The 18,999-nt window shown below is 39.8% G+C and overlaps 1 protein-coding gene across 5 annotated transcripts in view; it reads left to right on the forward strand.

Annotated features, from left to right (window-relative positions):
• CSMD3 (CUB and Sushi multiple domains 3) overlaps positions 1-18,999 on the forward strand; it is a 584,176-nt gene that overhangs the window by 333,853 nt on the left and 231,324 nt on the right. For all 5 annotated transcript variants that reach the window (XR_014170321.1, XM_081918582.1, XM_081918583.1 and 2 more), the window contains 2 exons: positions 561-664; positions 10,302-10,414. Coding sequence is in view for 4 of the 5 variants with exons in the window: in XM_081918582.1 (XP_081774708.1) it covers positions 561-664; positions 10,302-10,414 (217 nt within the window). In the remaining variant the exon portion in view is untranslated. The remainder of the gene's footprint in view (positions 1-560; positions 665-10,301; positions 10,415-18,999) is intronic.

The raw sequence follows: 18,999 nt of genomic DNA on the forward strand, positions 1-18,999 counted from the left end.
CTAGCATATGCAACTTCAAAGTGAAGCTCAGGTTCTTGTCATAGAAGTAAACCCTATTGAATTCAGTACTGTCAATTGTTTGATTTACTGTGAATAATGACAGGTTATAATTGCAGCTGTCATGTTATATCTGCATTTCTTTTTTTAAAAAGTGAGAATAAAACATCTCCCCCCCCCCCTTGCATCTATCTGTATGAATTCTCGATATGTTTCTACGTGCATTAGCTTCTGCAAACAAAGTATGCTTAAAAACAAAAAAAATGTTATAGTTTCCACTACTGATGCGTAATAAAATTCTTGACTCTGACACTTTCGTTTAACTTCAGGTTATTAAAAAGGTAAAACTTCTGCATTTAAATTGGAAAACTGGCCTTAGGGGTTCTATTGTATTGCAAGAAAGGGGTAAATTATTGCCCCATATACTTCCATTATTTTCTTTCTTGGACAAATGACTTGTTTATATAAATAAAATATGAGAGTCTGAAAAACATGTGGATTCCATGCTGATAAAGTAATATAAATGTAGATGCTTTAAGTACATGTTTTATTTTTCCCGCTAGGTTATCCAGATTAATTTTGAAGAATTTGATCTGGAGATTGGCTACGACACCCTAACAATTGGTGATGGAGGAGAAGTGGGTGATCCCAGAACTGTCCTTCAAGTGTAAGTCGCCTTAATTTACAACCCAATTTTTAAATATTTTGCTCATCTTCTATATACAAGGGAGTCACTTGTTGCAATGTATCAAATTAATTTCTGTTAAGCCGGTGTTAGCTACTCTACTTACCTTCCTGCCATTTCACATATATTTTAAGATTACGTCGTTTGTAGTACGTACCAAGAAGAAAAGCAGCAAAGATGGCACAGACCGGGGCATTAATCCAGTGATGGATTTTGTGTTGAGTAAAGTCTGGACAACATGTTAGTTTTTCTGCACCTCCTGTGCCAGATCACATTTTTTTGAAAAAGAGAAAATTCTAAAATACTAGTTGCTTTGTTTTGCTTTCTTTAAATAAATAAAATCAGGTGGTTCCCCCCCCCCCCCGTGGGATTGTGATATGGTACAATGGGAGACAATACTTTAAAAAATAATATGACTTAAAGAAAAATGCATACTTTATCTCCCTTCTTTGCTGATTCTGACACCACCACCCCTGGTCTCTGGTATGCTGTCTGTTGCTTCATATATCAAAAAAGTCAAGTGATTTTGGATGTAGGGTGGGAGCATGAAAGAGGTGAATAAATTTTTGTATGCTGTGGAGAAAGTAGATAGAAGTGTTTCTCCTCTCTCCAAATATGAGAACCAGGGGTCATCAAGTGAAACAAAATATTCAGGAGATCCAGGAAATGCAAAATGAAGTACAGTACTTTTCCATTTATAAGACTAGGCTTTTTTCTTTTAAAATTATGCTAAAAAGTGGGGGTTGTCTTATACATGGATAGTGCATAGGGTGGATGTTTGATTGGTTGCTGCCGTGGCTGTTAGCGGCTATTGGGCGTGCTATTGGTTGCGTCAATGGTAGGTGTTGACGCTGTGGCAATTTGGTGGGCAATTGGCAGCTTCTGCTGGTGAGGGGACAGACGAGAAGCGGATTTTGCAATGCAATCCCCCTAAAAAAGCTCAACAATCCTGGGCAATCCTCCGCAAAAAAGCTCATCAACCCTGTGTCATCTACCATTTTCTTAAATTTGAGTCTCCACAAAATAGGAGGCATCTTATACATGGGAAAATATGGTACTTACATAGCATAATCTTAAACAATGGCATTTGATGTCACAGGTTGTAGTGATGGCCACTGAGTTATACTGATGATGACCAACTGGGTGGCTTTAAAAGTGAACTAAGCAAGTTCATAGAAGATAAGGCTATGCATGACTGTTACTCATAATGGTCATTTACTACATCTATACAGTAGTGTATGCCTTTTTTTGCTACCAGTTGCTGGAGAGCATGGTTGAGGAGACTGCTGTTCTGCTCATGTGCTGCTTGTGGGTTTCCATCAGATACCTGGTTGGTAACCGTGGGAACAGGATGCTGGACCAAATGCACATTTGGTCTGATCTAACAGGGCTCTTCTTAGGTTCTCATGAATTTCATTTAGCTGATCTGTGACATCAGTACTTAATATCTTTTTTAAAAAAAGATTTTTATTAAATTTTCAAAAGTTATATAAAAACAAAACAAAACAATAATAAAGACAGACAAAAATAAAAGACAAGTATAATTTCAATCCCTTTTTTTCTTATAACTTACTTTCCCGACTTCCTCATACCTCCCCTCTCTGTATTCCAATTTCTATTTTATTAGTTCAGCAAATCCTTTCCCTTAATTTTCATTTAATTTTTGACCTTTCTTTTCTTTTTACTTATCCATTACAGCTGTAAACCACATAATTTCTAAATCAACGTCATTCTAACATTCATTAATTTTGCAATGTTTCTTGAGATAGTCCTTAAATTTCTTCCAATCTTCTTCCGCTGTCCATCAGTACTTAATATCTTGGGATTTAGGCAAAGAAGATTTCAGGATAAAGTTGTTAATGAATGACAGGTGGTATTGAAACATATCATTCACTTGACAATGGAATTAGAGTTTCGAACCACAATCCTAAATTCCACCAACTCCAATAGAACTTTCTCTTCTGTATTTAAGCATTTGGGATTTGATACTGTTAGTGAAGTGGGAAGATAAGCTACGATGCAGAACATTTTTTTTCTTCTTTAAGGATTCTGATTTGCTAAAAATGAGCTATTGATCACAGCATGCCAAGTGTTTGCTATGTTTAGTTCCTAGGGCTGGATTGAGGAGTTGTTAGAAATAAATGAGTGTTATTTAAGCCTTGGCTTTTTGAAGAAATCTTCTTCCGAGCTTGGTAATGTGCATGGCTTGTTTTTGACTGTTGTAGTTGAGTGTAGGTTATATTATAACTTTCAAATAAAGAAATTCCCTAAACTATATTATCTTTAAAATGGGGGTGTGGCACACAAAAATTATCTACAAAGGCTGCTTCCTATAGTCATGCCTTACAATTTTGAGAATTCTGTCTGTATGTTTGTTTATTTCTGGAATTTATTGTGCAGCTGTAACTCATATTTATTCTGTCCTGTTCCGTTCTAAATGCAAATGCAAATTTGTCTGTGTGTGCCTCCTTAACCTTTCCACATACACCCATTGTATGCCAACTGGAAATTTTACTGATGCTCATGAACTAGATATTGTTGACATCTTTTACAATTTCATAAGCGATAAAATGCATGTGGGGAACGTATTAGCTAATATTGTGGGAAAAGTCTAGATCAGGGTTGGAATGTGGCCCTTCAGACCTCTGTATGTATCCCTTAGGACTTTCCTTAGAGGACTTTCCTTCCTCTTCTCAGGCCATTCTCCTCACTGATATTGCTTTCGCCTGGCTGAAATGTGTTCTTGAACTATGATAACATCTCTTGCTTGCCTGAATGGAGAGTGGAGAGGGCTTTGTGTGTGTGTGCATGTCTGAAATGTAGCTTACTGTACAAATGTGAGAGTCACAATGGTTGCTCCATGTAGTTTTGTCTCTGGCCCTTCCCACTTTCTGTCTCTGGCCTCGCCCACCACTGGCACACAGCTCCTGGAAGGATGCTAAAGAAGGATTGCCGTCCTTGAACTGGGAGCTTCCCCAGCCCCTCTCTAGATCAATAAAATCAATTATCAATACAGCAAAGGTTTCCATATTTGTATGACCTCTTCTTGAAGTAGTTGTGAGAGTTGGTCAGTCTTCTATTGCTCAGGCTTAGTCTGTCTGTTCTGTCTATTGTGCATTTATCCTCTTTTACAATAAGGCTTAAAAGGGGGAAGCGTGACTATGCATAATTGGCTAAAGCTGTTCCTCTTCCTTTCTTTATTACTATCAAACTTTATTTCAGTCACAGACAAGCATAACTTTATTACATAAGAGTTCCTCTAATTTTCTATCAAAATTCTTAAAAGAAGATAATGGAAGTCAAATATTATGCTGCTGGTGTTTGTATTGCAACTATAGCAATATGTATATATAATTCTAGCATTATGCTTGTAGCAATAACTCTGTTTCCACGCTGGCTTTGTTTTCTGTATACGTGTAAGGTTTCCCTTTTTCTTCTTCTCTTTATAAACACTGCAAGGGTTCAGATTCTGATGGGGGAAAGGAAATGCCTCATTAATTATATTGTCCATCACCCCACCTTTTTCCCAGACTGGGGTGGAATCTAGACACATATAAAAAATCACTGAGAAATGCTTTTTTAAAAAATGTTTTGGAAAATATATTGAATTGGCCATAAGCTCACCATTGCCATCTAGTGTCACATTTTAATAATGCACTTAAAATGATCTTAAAACATTATATTTGCAGCTGTATAGCTGAGTCCTGGGTCTAAAGGCACATAAAAAATACTAAACATCGATAAAATACAAAAAGCTAAAAACACATAAAGAATTTAAAGGCAATTTAAATGTAATAGAACTAAAACACTATACAAATAATTTATTAAAATAAAGATAATAAAAACAAATGGAACTGCTTTTATGATTTCATATCCCAAAATGCATCAAGTTAAGCATATATATATAATCATAGTGTAAACTTGATCATTTCAGAATCAGTTTTGTCCTATTTACTGATTTCCCCTCCAGCCCTCACCCCCGAATATGAATCATTCCTCACATGTTTGGTCTACTTTAAGATTCTAATGTTTTGTAGCGACCCATCCGATGCTAGACAAACATTAAATAAGACTGATGAAATTACAGTGTTTTGTTACAAATGCAAATGAACACTCCATTATTTTCTCTTATCATCACATTACTTCAAGTTGTCAGGAGCTTCAGAGTAAAGTTACTACTACATTATAATAAAGACGATGTAGTGGGCGAAGATGTGCTAATAATTTGCTGAAAATCTTTTCCAATTTACACAGCTGTCAGCCTGAGCGTGATTGTCTCAAGAGTTATTTCTTGTTCAAATTGGCATCTTCAATCTGCTTTGCAATATTTATTCATTTATATATATATCTGTCTAATATGTGTTTGGATTCAGGCAAGTGTATTGACTAGGCCAGTGGTTCTTTAAAAAATATTTGATACACCAGCTATCTGCCAAATGGCAATGAAAGCAAGCTAATATGTCATCATCCAGGAAACAGCCATGACCCCCCTCCTCCAGGGAGATTCTCACACTTGATGTCTCTTCAGACAGACAAGACACTTCCTACCAGAGTGATAAGCAACCAGCTAAGTGATGATAATTTAAGAAAACCTCTGTCTCCATTGATTGCTACTGCTTTCGTGATCCATTTGCCTTTAGTAATTAACGAAACACATGGAACAACCAGCTTTAAAGAAAGAACAACTTTCTTATCAAATGCTTCCGAAGTTGCTTCGCTGCCAAGAATCATACAGCAAATGTTATGCCTCCCAAAGTGTCCTTTTCATAAATGTTTCATATGGTAAGGAAGTCAGAAAAGCACTCGCCCAGGGGGATAACTGCCTGTCTTGCGGCATCTAAGCTGTTTTCAGTCTGGGAAAGAGACTGTGCTATAGCACCAAGCTTAAGGACCCTTCCTGTGCCAAGAAAGATTGTCTATAATAATTATGTATAATTGGTTATTGCAATTAGGTGCTATCAGCTTGGTAATTTTGGTCATGCGGATGTGTGCTAATACATTCCAGCTCAGTAGTGGAACATCTGCTTTGCATGAAGAACATCCCACCCCGGTTCAGTCCTTGCGCTTCGAGGACCGCAGGTAACCCCCCCCCCCCCGAAATAAATTCACACAGACTCAAATTTTAGTTTAAAATTAATGGGCAAAATTTAGGCCACAACTTTATTGATTACACAATGTGAGCGGTATTGGCTTAGGCATTGACAAACTAAAACTGACCCCTGCCCGACCTGCAGGAGGTCTGGAAGGGTAAACCAAACGAGGGAGCTACATTGATGCAAATCGGTTGTAGCTCACCCTGGGGATCCTGGGGTTCTGGCATGACCCTAGCCCCTCAAGCGGACTTCGGACGAGATCCAGAACCCCCAGATTCCTTTAACGGAATACCCTTTTTTAAGGAGGGGCCGGTGATGACCACACCTCCCCTCCCCCAACCACAACTAAGTCAATGCCTAACTGCCAAACCTTACAAAGTTGTGACGATTCCTGGGAGGTAGGCGAAAACCAAATGGCCAGTGCCAATCTGCCAAGTGGACAAAATTCCTACCAGGCCCCTGCCACAAAGCAGGCGACCAACCGAAGTCCCAAGCAAGGCCAAAGCACAGAAACCAAAGAGGGCGGGTCGGCGGGTATTCAGCAGCACAAAGCAAGTGGTTCTGACGCATCGCGCTGCTGTTTATAAACCCTCCTCCTCCCCCAACCTAATTGGGTGCTGGAACTGGGGTGATCGAGAGACCGCCCCAGCAACGCCGGGCTAAGCCCTGCCTCCAGATGCCATGGGGCCTCCAAGGTCCTGAGCGCAAGCAGGACCCTCCTTGAAGAGGATCCTATTTAGAAGCAGGGCTGTCTCACCCATGAGGCAATCAGTGTGCCAGGATTCACAGGTGCAGGAGATCCAGCTCCCAATGAATACACTGATGGAATCTACATACATATTAAATATGTTGTGAAAATATTTTTTTTTAATAAAAAACCAACCGTTTTGAAAAATACATTGAATTCTGCATAGTTCACTGTTGCCATCTAGTGTCACAGTTGTATATTGCACTCTACAACACATTTAAAGGGTTTTATTTGCAGTTGTGTAGCTGTGTCCACTGTCCGCTGCAACAGCTGTGGCACACACCTTAGAAGCTGGACCAGATGCCTCCTCAGCAGTCCCCCCCCATGCTGCCTCTACAGCCAAAATGTCTTGGGACAGTCCTGACTGGAAGTTGGACCGAGAGAGACCACTGGAAAGCCAATGTCAATACTGAGCTCGATGGATCGATATTCTGACTCCCTATGAAGCAGCTTCTCATGTTCCAAACATGTGCTCTGGTGCTAGGAGCACTGTATTAATCTCTCAGCAACATGCTGCACCTGTGAAATGTTTCCTGCACTGTCAGAATAGCGAATTCACAATAGATGCTCTAATTAAACGAAAAATCACCGATCTACTATGAATATATAAGTGCAGGAAGCTTTTACTGTTTCCACCTGGGAATATGTATCAAGATTTTGAAAACAGAATATGTGAAATATATGAAATATATGAAATATATGAAAGAGAACCTAAGATGATCAGGGAAGCTCTGGAAGGCTTCAGCTGTGTTAATTCTGTTGTGCTCATAGTACTGAGAGCATAGATGAAGTCCACAGTACAGTCACAAAGCCCCCTCTCTTCCATAGATCGGAGCACTACCTTATTTTGTATTCCATTACTATAGTTGTAAGTCACCTTCTGTGCTTTGAAGAAAGGTGGGGTATAATTCATTATGAAAACTACAATAACAACGATGATGATGATGATGATAGGAAGAAAGCCAGAGGCACATCAGAACTCTTGCTTCTCATATTGTACAAAAGAAGTCTGAATTAAGATATTAACTACACTAGGAATGCATTGCCTTTCATTACAGTTCAGTGGTTGGCCTGGCCCTCTGGTAGTAGTGCAGAACAAGAATTTGGGTTGTGAGGATGTTTTAAGCAGCCACAACAGTCTGATGTCACAGGAATGGGCAAGGCATAGTCACAGCTACAAAGGAACAATGTGGAGCCTTCACATGGCAGCTAATTCTATTCCCCAATTTTCCTAGCTGCTGTTTTCATGGAGTAATTGTCAGAGGGACAGAAGTATGCATGTGTGGTAAGGGTGTGGCGGCAGCGATGTTGCCCAAATGGTGTTACTTGTTGTGTCACATCACACCCACTGGTATGAATGTAATTTAGCCTGACATGAGGGTATATTGGTCAAAAAGCCACATTTCCATAACAAAGCAGATACTCCTGTGATTCCTCATCCCTGCCCTGTGGAATGCATTTAGAAACCTTCCATCTGCTTTTGCTGGAAGTTTGAATCACAGAGCCATTTCAGATCATAGATAAAATTTGCTGTTCAATAAACATTTCTCTATTAGGGATTCTGTTCCTGTGTGAGTCAGATGATTCAGTGGCATCATGTTTGCTGCTTGACTATGTGTTCATTATCTTGACAGAACAACCCTTTAACTATAGGACTTCTTAAAAAACAAAAAAAACAAAATCATGGATTCAGTCTGAGGTTTAAGCAAAACAACAAATTGCATATATTTGTCTCCTGCTGTTCAGCTAGACTACCCTCTTGGAACAGCATCCTAGAAGACTTTTATTTATTTATTTCATACAATTTACACACAGTTTGATTGTAAAAAAAACACAACACAACAAAACAAAAAACCCTCAAAGGGGTTTACAAAATCATTTCCTTCATATATCTCTGCAAACCTTGCCCTTTTGATGAAACCTTTGGTGCAATCCTGTTTGGCTATTGTAAGATCCTGATGCCTGATTATGTGAATTTTCCCTCTCCAATCTCTGCCCCATAACATAGCCCCCACTGCCCAGGAGTTCAGTGGAGTGTTTTCATGGATAGTGAGAGCTGCAGAGAGGAGGGAAAGAGAGTTTGGCTTGGTGAGCTGCCTTCAGAAGTGGAGTTGAATCAAAGGGCTTTGTGAGATCAAACAAAGATGGTTTGCGTGTCGAGGTCCCCAAGCCACCCCCCAAATAACTCACAACGCACACTTAATTTTTGTTTAAGGTTTTGGCATAATTTTGGCCACAACTTTATTTAAATACAAAACCGTGAGTGGTTGTTTAGGCATTGGTTAAGACTATCTGTCCCCCCGCCTGGGGACAGAACTGACTTCCGGGCACCACCGAAAGACAGTGCAGGGGAAAGCAAGTCGGGGAGAAATGGAGCTGAGTCACAGACCCTCAATTCTCATCCGCATGCTCCCCGAAGGCTTGCCAGCCCTAGTCCCATTCCAGGGATTGGACGAAAAGATGGCAAGCCCCAGGATTCCTTTAATGGAATTCCCTTTCCGCAGCAACCATGGAGGGGCAGGCCCAGCCTATCCTAACCCCTCCTCCACCAATTTATAACCAATGCCTAACCACAACCTTACAAGTTGTGACGATTTGCTACGCAGTAGGCAAAAACCAAATGGCCCAGCCAATCATCCAGATGGACAAAATTCCTACCAGGCCCCTGCCCCAACGGCAGACGACCCCATGACAGGCATAGCAAGGTCAATGCAACAACCCCCTACTCAAGGGCGGGTGGGCGGGTGATCCGTTGCACACAGCAAAGAGAAAGCTCCAGGCTGCGTGCAGAGTATTTAAACATTTTACTCCTCCCACCAAAATTGCAACATAACTTTTACCCCAGCAACCCAGTGAACCAATCACTGCCCCAGGCCATCTTTAGAGACCCTGCCTGGTAACAGAGGGGTGGCTCAGCAGACCCCACCGCAACACGTGCTCTCCATGAAGGAGAACACGCTTAGTAGGAATGGGCAGGGACAGAGCCCAGAGGAGCACACTTGGCATGGTGGTGGCAGTTCCACATTCTGGGGCAGTTCCACCTTCCACCCTTGAGTATGTTGACCACCTTCAGGATGATAGCCCTCATAAGTTTGTCACCATCCTTCAGTGTTCAGTCTCATAAGAACTTAAGAACCTGGTGGAACAGGCCAATGCCTCATCTAACCCAGCATCCCATTCTCACAGTGGCCAACCAGATGTCTGTGGAAGCCTGCAAGCAGGACACAAGTGCAGTTTCCAGCAACTTGTTTGAGAACCTTCTGATTGTGGGGCTAGAACGTAGCCATTGTGGCTAGCAGTCCTCTGTGAATTTATCCAATCCTTTTTAAAGCCATCCAAGTTGGTGGCCATCACTGCTGCCTTGGGAAATGTACTTTCTTTTATCTATGCTGAATCTTGCCACGTTCAGCTTCATTGGGTGTACACATGTTCTAGCATTATGAGAATCTCTTGGGTAATATTATAACAATCTGAGAAAAATCCAGACACTACAATTTTATCATTAAAACTAGCTTTTACCTTTCAAACGGAACAGCTTTCTTTTTAACCCTAAGTGTCAATTGCAAGAATTAGATAAAAATTATTATCATGCTGTTACTTAGCTGTACAGAGCTGAAAGATTTTCAATTGGTAGCATCTCTCCTGATGACTTTTTGAAATGCTGTGATGTTCTAGTCCCTTAGCGTGCTGTAATCAAGATCTCTTTCTTGCCTTTTTAATATCTCTTTATTTGAAGACAATTTCCAGCTAATGGGATTTTTATTTTGTTTATGATTAGGTTAACGGGAAGCTTCGTACCAGATTTAATTGTCAGCATGAACAATCAGATGTGGCTTCATCTTCAAACTGATGAAAGTGTGGGCTCAATTGGCTTCAAAGTTAACTACAAAGGTAACTATAAGCTATCAAAGATGTTCCTAAAAGGACCTGAGTGTAATCCTTGGCTTTCAGTCTACAAAAGGAAAACTAAAGAAAATATTTCTACAGTCTGAGGTGAAACCAGAGTACACTAAAGAAAGAAAATTCGGGAAGGCCCATTTTGCTTTGTTTTTTGTGTGGAATTATACTTTATTATGTGTACATAATTTTCAAGGGCATCTTATTAAAAGTTGTTGGGAGTGGCTTTGTCTAATTTGACTATTCTGTCCGAAAGGCGTAGAAATGGGTCAGAATCTGAAAACTGTTGTCTGAAAAGGTTTTACTCTGGTGATCTCAAATGGCTGAAGCAATAATAATGTTGCTCCTTCATAATGTATAGTCATACTCTCCTTGGTTAGGGTTCCAACATCTGGATCAGGAGAAAACATTATTGCTACATCTTCAGTGTGACAGCCCTTTTGATATTTGAAGATGGCTATCATATCTCTTCTCAGTCTCCTCCTTTCCAGACCAAACATACCAACCCCTCAACTGGTCCACAGAAGATTTGGTTTCCAGCCCCTTGATCATCTTGGTCACCCTCCTCTGCACACATTACAGTTGACTTTTGTTAAGCTTGTGTTCTACTAATGCTTTTCACTTGTACTACTTGTGAAACCAGGTATCTCTCATCTTATATTTGTGTTGCTGGTTATTCCTATTTAAATTCATTTGGTTGGCTTTGGCCCGGTTCTCCAATCTGTTCTGAGTTCATATTGTTTTCTTGCCTGTAGTTGTTCAACCCTTTGACCTTCTTCCTCTGTCCCCCCTGCCCAAAATTAAACCAAAGGCAAGTTGACATCATAATTACAAGGATCTCCAGCTTTATCAAGATGTTCTTTATTGCCTTTTCTAGAAGACCCTGCCCTAACTATGCCAATTAATGTATTTTTGATCTGAAACTTCCAAGAAAGGTAGCTAACCACTTGAATTCTCAAAGGCAAAGATTGTTTGCAATAGCTGTCAATAGCTTTCAGCAGTTTAAGCAGAGCTAGCATTGATCCAGTCTCTCAATCATTCAGCTTACAATTGATTGTGTTAAAAATATAATACAAAGCTAACCAGTGTTTTTTTTCTTGGGGGGGGGGGATGCAGGAGGACGCATACCCCTAAACATTTTGTGAATCTAAGTTTGGCCTCATTGAAAAGCAGTATTTCAATATGAGTAGGAAAATGAGAGTACCCCTAAACATTTTTTTTAGAAAAAAAGCACTGAAGCTAACAAAAGCATAAATATAGAGAACTTAAGGTAAGCTGATGAGTACACAAGCATTTTCACAACAACATCAGATTCATTTTGCCAAATAATATCTGACTTACTATGGTGTGACAGCATCATAAACCTTTTAGACCTATCCACTTATTTTTGTGTAACAATAAGAGATCATCTATTTTACAACTGTGGGCATGATTAGGATATTTTTGAATGGTCTCTGATGTTTCAGAAACGTTCGGCAACCACTCTGTACTGTTTCATACTTGGGCTAATTGGATATTTTATTTTATTTTTATCAAGACTGAGCAGGTAATGTGATAGCTCAGCAAGCTATCAGGTGTCTGAGGCACCTGAAGGGTGATGACCACTAACCCAACCTGGCCACCTTGAAGTGGATGTTACCTTCTTCAGTAATGGCCCACTGGCTAAGGAATGGAGCTGTCGTGTTACGACTGGGAAGGTGATGAAAGGTGTAGATCAGCATGTTGCAGATCCAGTGTTGAGGACTGGCAGGTTCTTCCCAATAGTCTCCACAAGTCAGAAGTTGTCCACACTTGGCCTTTTTATATTAGGTTATGCTTGTGGAAGTTACCAGTGCCTAGCTAATAAAATTGTATTTTCAAGGTTGTAGCCAGCTAATTTCCACTTGTTGTAGACCCACTGAAATTAATGGACCCATGTTTGTTAGGTCTATCAATTCCAGTGGGCTTGCTCATTGAATGAATAACACGGGATACAACCCTCATTCTTTTTCTTTCTTTCTTTTTTGTTGCGGGGTTAAAAATGGTGTGAAAAGGAATGGTGTGTAAAGGACATGTGCAGAAATTCAGAGAGCATTTATTTTGTGCTGTGAGATAAGTAAGTTCCATACCAGGCCATGACATATACTGTTCTCTCCTAAAGAATGATCCATGAGCAGTGTGGTAAACATTATTTGAAATAAGACTATTGCTTCTCCACGGCATTTCTGTGAAGGCACTGAGAGAACAGTGGAAAGGGACATCAGGGATTTCCTTGTAAACGGCTATGTGAATTATTGATCCTGTCCAGTCTACCTGGTTATATTTCTCTCTCAGTTGCCAGAAGGTTATGGGTATAGAAATTTATCCTTTCTCAAAGTGTAAAAGCCATATGGATGACCGGTGACAAAATTTAAGTCAGGAACACAACTCTCAGAGCAGCCAGTCTTGAAAACAAGTTGGTGAATCAGGGGGACAATATTAAATACACTCCACTCCATCATTCCTTAAGAGAAGAAAGCTCTTTGTAGTTGTAAAGAAGGGATTGCTAGAGATGTGCTTGAACGCTCCTTCACTCCCACTGCTCTACTAAGATTAGAATTTGGCAGGCCCTGGCCTTGTGATTCTCAGCTCCTATTTTCGATCTGCAAAGACATAGATATGATTCATGATCCAAAAACTTTTCATGATAAATTAATGGAATTTTAATTAGTCTATACAGTGTTTTGTTACACCTCTTTCAGGATTTAAAATCATTTGTATGTGCTATTTTACCCCTATGCAAGGGACTGGTGTCAAATATATCAAACTGCTAGGAGTAAACAACAACAACAACAACAACAACAACAATGCAGAGCAGTGGACCAAAACCTATTTAAAGAATTCCAAGGGGAAAAGAGACTTGTTAGTGCTGCAAGAGCATTAGCTGCATCGATACACTGCAATTGATGTGATGAAAATAGACTGAACCTGGTTAAATTTCAACTTTGATCATTTTTCCTAGTTAACTTCTGGATACATTTTTTTTTTTTGGTCAACAATCCTGTCCCTGGGTGGGACAGAGCTGCTATGCTAGGTTCTGAGCAAATGGGTTAGTGCTGCTTAATGGGAGGGGGAGGAGTTGCGCAACAGGGCCTTGGGTGCAGTGCATACACACCAGTGGAACAAATCCATCATTCCTGCCAATGGGTAAATCGGTCCTTCTGTAATATTGTTGAAGAGTATAGCAGTACTATTTGTTTTCACTGAACATTTAAATCTAATACAGCACAAATACACCAGGTGGTAAGATCAGTGATTCCCTCTGCACTAGCTTCACATACACCTCACAAACATTTTTCATTACCAGTTTTGGTTTCAGATGTTGGAATAATCTGGATTCTAACACTGTTCATTTCACAGCACAAATGGTAAAACAGAAACCCAGTGGTAGAAAATGTTTCGGAATTGCTGATTAACAGATGCTGCGGATATTGAAAATATCCAATTGCCTGACGATGCAATCAAATTTAATCTGGGGATATCTTCCTAGTAGGGACGAGAGACTCAGTTCAGCAGCAGTTGCAAAGAATTCCTTGTGATGTTTAACGATTCACAAATTTTATTATTTAATTGATGTTCTAGAAAGTTGAATTGGAATAACTTGTTCCTTTATTCATTCTACAGCTATTTAATGCAGTTAGAAAGCAATGTAGCAGGTACAATATTTTCAGTTTGAAAATAAATAACTTGCCATAAAACAAAGTGTGACATGCTCTGGGTCTTCTCACTGAACAATTCTGAATCTTAAATATAGCATCATAAGAAACATGAATAAGCAAGTTAGCACCTGCAAACTATTTAACATTACTTAATTGCTAATCACAGTCATTGCAGAATTCTCACTTATTTTTTGATAGCCAGAAGATTTAATGGGTACTCATGGAGGTATGACAACTTTCTTACATATCAAGGGAAAGGAGAAATAAACATGATGAAATGATATTACATGGTAATGAAAATGATATTAAGGAGCTGAACTTAAATACAAGTAGGGTTAACAGGCTATTAAAACATCACAGAAACCTGCAAAATATGTGATTTCTGAAGCTACTTTATTTGAGGTACTTCAAAATGAATTTCATTATTTCTTATAGAATTCAGGCTTGTGTATGGCAAGGGGTATAAAATTCAGAGTGCGTCATTAGTATCGATAATTGGTCTAATGATCCGTAATAGCTCTGTTGCAAAATGATATGCCATGTTCCTTACAACAAACAACATTATTAGCAATTATAGTGTTCAATTCATTTAAGAAATATTATGCTAAAAAATTTGCACTGACCATGTTCAGCTGAATTTGGAGAAGCGTGGCCAACTGTCTATCCTCTTGATCCTTGCCCATCTTGGCTTCTTGGAGCTAGCCCAAGAGGACTGACTCAGGGGGTCAAGGGGTGATGAATGCTTCATTAGAAGGCAGGGTACTATCTGACTTGAAGGATGCCATGGTGCATCTTCTCTTCCTCTCCATGGGCCCAGAAGTGTTAAGCAACTATCCCCTTGTGTCAAATATCCTTTATTTGGCCAGGGTGCTTGAGACTGTGATAGCCCAGCTTCAGTTATGTTTGGAGGAAATGGATAATCTGGATCCATTTCAGTCCAGCTTCAGGCCAGGTCACCTTGATCACCCTGGGATATGTCAGGAGAATGATGGGAGTGTGGCCCTGCTATTGCTCCTTGACCTCTCAGCTACTTTCAATACCATTTACCATGGTATCCTCATAGAGCAACTGAGGATTGGAGTCACTGTACGTCTACTCCTACATCCAGGGTTGTTCCAGAAAATAGAAGACACATTGTTTGGTGCAGAGTTCCATCTTGACCCCCATGCTATTTAACACTGCACTAGAAGAGAAGAAGAGTTTGGACTTGATATCCAGCCTTTCACTCCCCTTTGTTAGCTCAAAGTGGCTAACAATCTCCTTTCCCTTTCTCCCCCACAACAAACACTCTGTGGGGTGAGTAAGGCTGAGAGAACCTCAGAGAAGTGTGACTAGCCCAGCAGCTGCATGTGGAGGAGCAGGGAAGTGAACCCTGTTCTCCAGATTACGAGTCCACCGCTCTTAACCACTACACCATGCTGGCTCCCACTGCTTGGTTGTATTATGGAATCAATATACAGTACTGCCACGTCACACTAAATTTTACACGATGTGAAAGAAATGTCTGCTGGTATACCATCACAAATTTCGTCCACACCAGTCTCCTGTGATTTTCTATGTTAATGGTGTTGCAATTTGATTTTTTTTTTCCCTTCTTGAAATGATTAACATGGAAATGAGCAAACTTATATTTCTAGAAATCTATTTTACACTGTGTGAAAGATCACATGATTATTATTTTTTTAGCAATGTCATGAAGAAGGAATAAAATGCTGTCTGAATTCAGCCTCAAAGTAGACTTGCTGAAATAAATAGACTGAAGTCAACTGATTTCATTGTGTCTGCTCTGAGTATTACTAATGTTGGGTGTCACCCACTGGTATTTTAATTATCACATTCATGTTGAAAAAATAGTGTTGAAATGTTAGAGCTTTTTCCTCCCCCCCATTGCTGTCTCCATTTTGAAATACAGGCAACCCTCTACTTGAGTGGGGGTTGTATTCCGGGTCATCGCACATGATGGTGCCGCACATATAAGCTCCCTCCTTCCATCCCATTTCTATTATTATTATTATTATTATTATTATTATTATTATTATTATTCCATTCCACCCTGTTCTGCCCCCTGTTAGAATTCCTGCTCCATGATTGCAGTCATGGGATTTTTGTCTCTCACATGACGGTATATGTTTTGACTCCACAGAGTGGGAAGTGACGGATTCGGATGTTTGTGTTATTGTGTTCCGTGAAGTGGGACTATTGTCCTTTGTTCTTTCTTTGCTGTCTGATGCTAACGAGAGAGGGAGCCATTTTGCAGTGCTCCGTGTGTGTTTATATGTAAATAAAGCAGATTAGCCAAAATGCTGAGTTGCTGAGGTCTGTTACGCAAGTTGCAAAGACTCTGCGGATCCCCAAGTGTGCCGGTGTCTGTTGGCATCGGTGGCTGTGATGTTCGGGCAGAAGAAAGCTTTAGAAGCTCCCACACGATCGACTAGGTGGGAGAGAACATGCCAGTCAGGCATGTGTCTCTGCCAGGGTCCTACTCGAGAGTAGGATGAGCTCCTGACATCCCCACCCTGCCCCCATTTCACCACCGCCAATTTTGTCCCCTTTTCCAGCTACTTCTGGGTCACCGCAATGCATGCATGTGTGGTCACTCAACAAGTAGACATACATAAATCAGTCGTGACCTGTAATGAATTGTTTATTCTAAAAATACCAAGCACATTTTTTACATTTCAGATTAGATTATCAGTTGTCATCTGCTGAAGGCAGATAGTGTCAGTGAGAATTCGTTGTAGCTGTGCTTATGAGACAGTGCTTTCTGAGCAACTATAAGAGCTTAGTTCCGTTTCAGGAAATACAAAGAGGTTTCATGAACGCAATAGTTTGACAAAGGACATCACAACAGTAGTACTGGAGTCATTAACCTGATTATAAAATAATTTAGATGGAAAATACATTCTGAAAGCTGTCAATTAAATGTAGAACCCTGATGTATGAATATATATTTTTTTCTTAGCTGGGAACAATGAGGGGTTATTTTGTTGTGGAATAGTACTCTGCATATATTTGATGGATTTGCAATGTTTTGTTATAGATTACACACATTAAATGTTACTTTCTATTTTATAAATATAAGGAATCTCAAACAGATAAATCATTTCATAATGGAGAATATTTCTCTAGCAGTGGGTTTCAAGGTTTTTTTTGTAGTTAGTCTATTTTTTTTATCATCTTTATCATAATTGCAAATGATGCTTTACAGAGTTTGAAAGGCAGTTGTAAAGAGTTTTGCATACAAATAACTACATTTAACTACAAATAGCTACTAATAAAACCCACATTTTCATGAGGAAGAAAACGGTGTCAAGAGAGTATGAGAAATATTGCTTCAGATCCCTCAAAATATTTTAAAAGGCACCCCCTCCTTTACAGCTGATCTGTTGCATATTCAGAGGAATCCCAAGTCTTTGTTCTTTTCTATAAACAGGGAAATGCTTTATAGATATGGAGAACTATTAAATGTTGACTTTGTAGAAAAGATAGGAAGCCCTTGCACATGGGCAGTTATGTGGGCAGATTGTTTTTTAATGCTGTAGTTTTTATTCAGTGTATCCTTGAGAGCCTTGGCTCGGCAAGAATGTCTTGTTGAAATCTGATCATGCTTCCTGGTAACCTGGGTTAAAGGCAGAAAGGCATGTGTGAGCATATCTAGAAAGTAGCCTACAGTAGAAAGGCAAAAGTTCTATTTATTATTCCATCCATTTGTGTGTATACCTCCTTCTCAGTAGCATGTGGCCTTTTTAAGTTTGCACAGAAGAGAATGTGACCCTCATTCTGAAAATAATCCCTGTTCATGCTGGGAAACATTTTAAGTGGTACTGTTCATGTGAAGGGGTTGGATTGGGTGAACTTGAATGTGCCTCGTATGTGCACCCTTGTTCTAGGACCAGTTGTCAGGGACCATGCTGAGGAGGCTGCACTGAGGAAGAATGGTGGGAGCCACCCCCTCCCCCTGATCTTGATCCTGAATCTTCCCAGGAGCAGGAGGACAGTATAGATTTGGAATAGTGGTTTCCATAGTTCAGAGGGCAGAATCTGGGAAATATTGGATAGGGAACAGCTAGGAGAAGAAACACTGGGAGAGAGAGGGTTAACAGATTCAGACTTTGGACAGCATTCCTCAACCGCCCTCCCCCAGGTCGAGAAGAGCTCAGAAAGTCTCAGAACTGAAATGCAGAGAGTACAAACTCAGATTAAAAAACGTAGGAATGACGTAGATTAATAGGGGCGGAGGGGGTGTGAGCCTTAATTGGGAGCACCGCCATTCTAGGTAAACACTTTCTTTTTTCCCTCACTGTGTTTATTAAAGTAACTAACTGGTAAGCATTTCCTTTCGTTTGATCTGCTTATTTACGGTCACAGGGGAGAAAGTCGATTTCCCGAAGGCTGACACCAGGTCAAAGTGAAACGAGTAAAATATGGAAAATTAGTCAAGGCTTAAGTATGAGCTACAACATATATTTCATTTCAATTAATAAACCTACATATTTAAAGCCACCTGGAGTGGCTGGCCAAATGGGTGGGGTAGAAATAAATAATAATAATAATAATAATAATAATAATAATAATAATAATAATAATAATAATAAAATACAACCATATCAATTGTGTCTGGCCTGGTGACAAATGCATTGGTGTACTCTGGAAGAGTTTCACTCAATTTTAAAAAATGGAACTATATTACAACTGAAATCCTGTTGATATAAATGAAATGTAAGTGTAACTCAAGCTCCAGGTTAGGGCCATGTAAGATTTGTTTTTGAATAAGAGGCACCCTGTGAATATAAAAGGAGAGAGTAAAGAAAAGTTTTAAAGTGAACAAGAAGACAAATTGGGGTGGCAGATTATGTTTCTTTCGCATCACAAGTAACTTTCTCACATTCCCCTTAAAGGCAA

The sequence above is a fragment of the Podarcis melisellensis genome (assembly GCF_964234715.1).
Source record: "Podarcis melisellensis genome assembly, chromosome: 7".
In the NCBI taxonomy this organism is placed as follows: Eukaryota; Metazoa; Chordata; class Lepidosauria; order Squamata; family Lacertidae; genus Podarcis; species Podarcis melisellensis.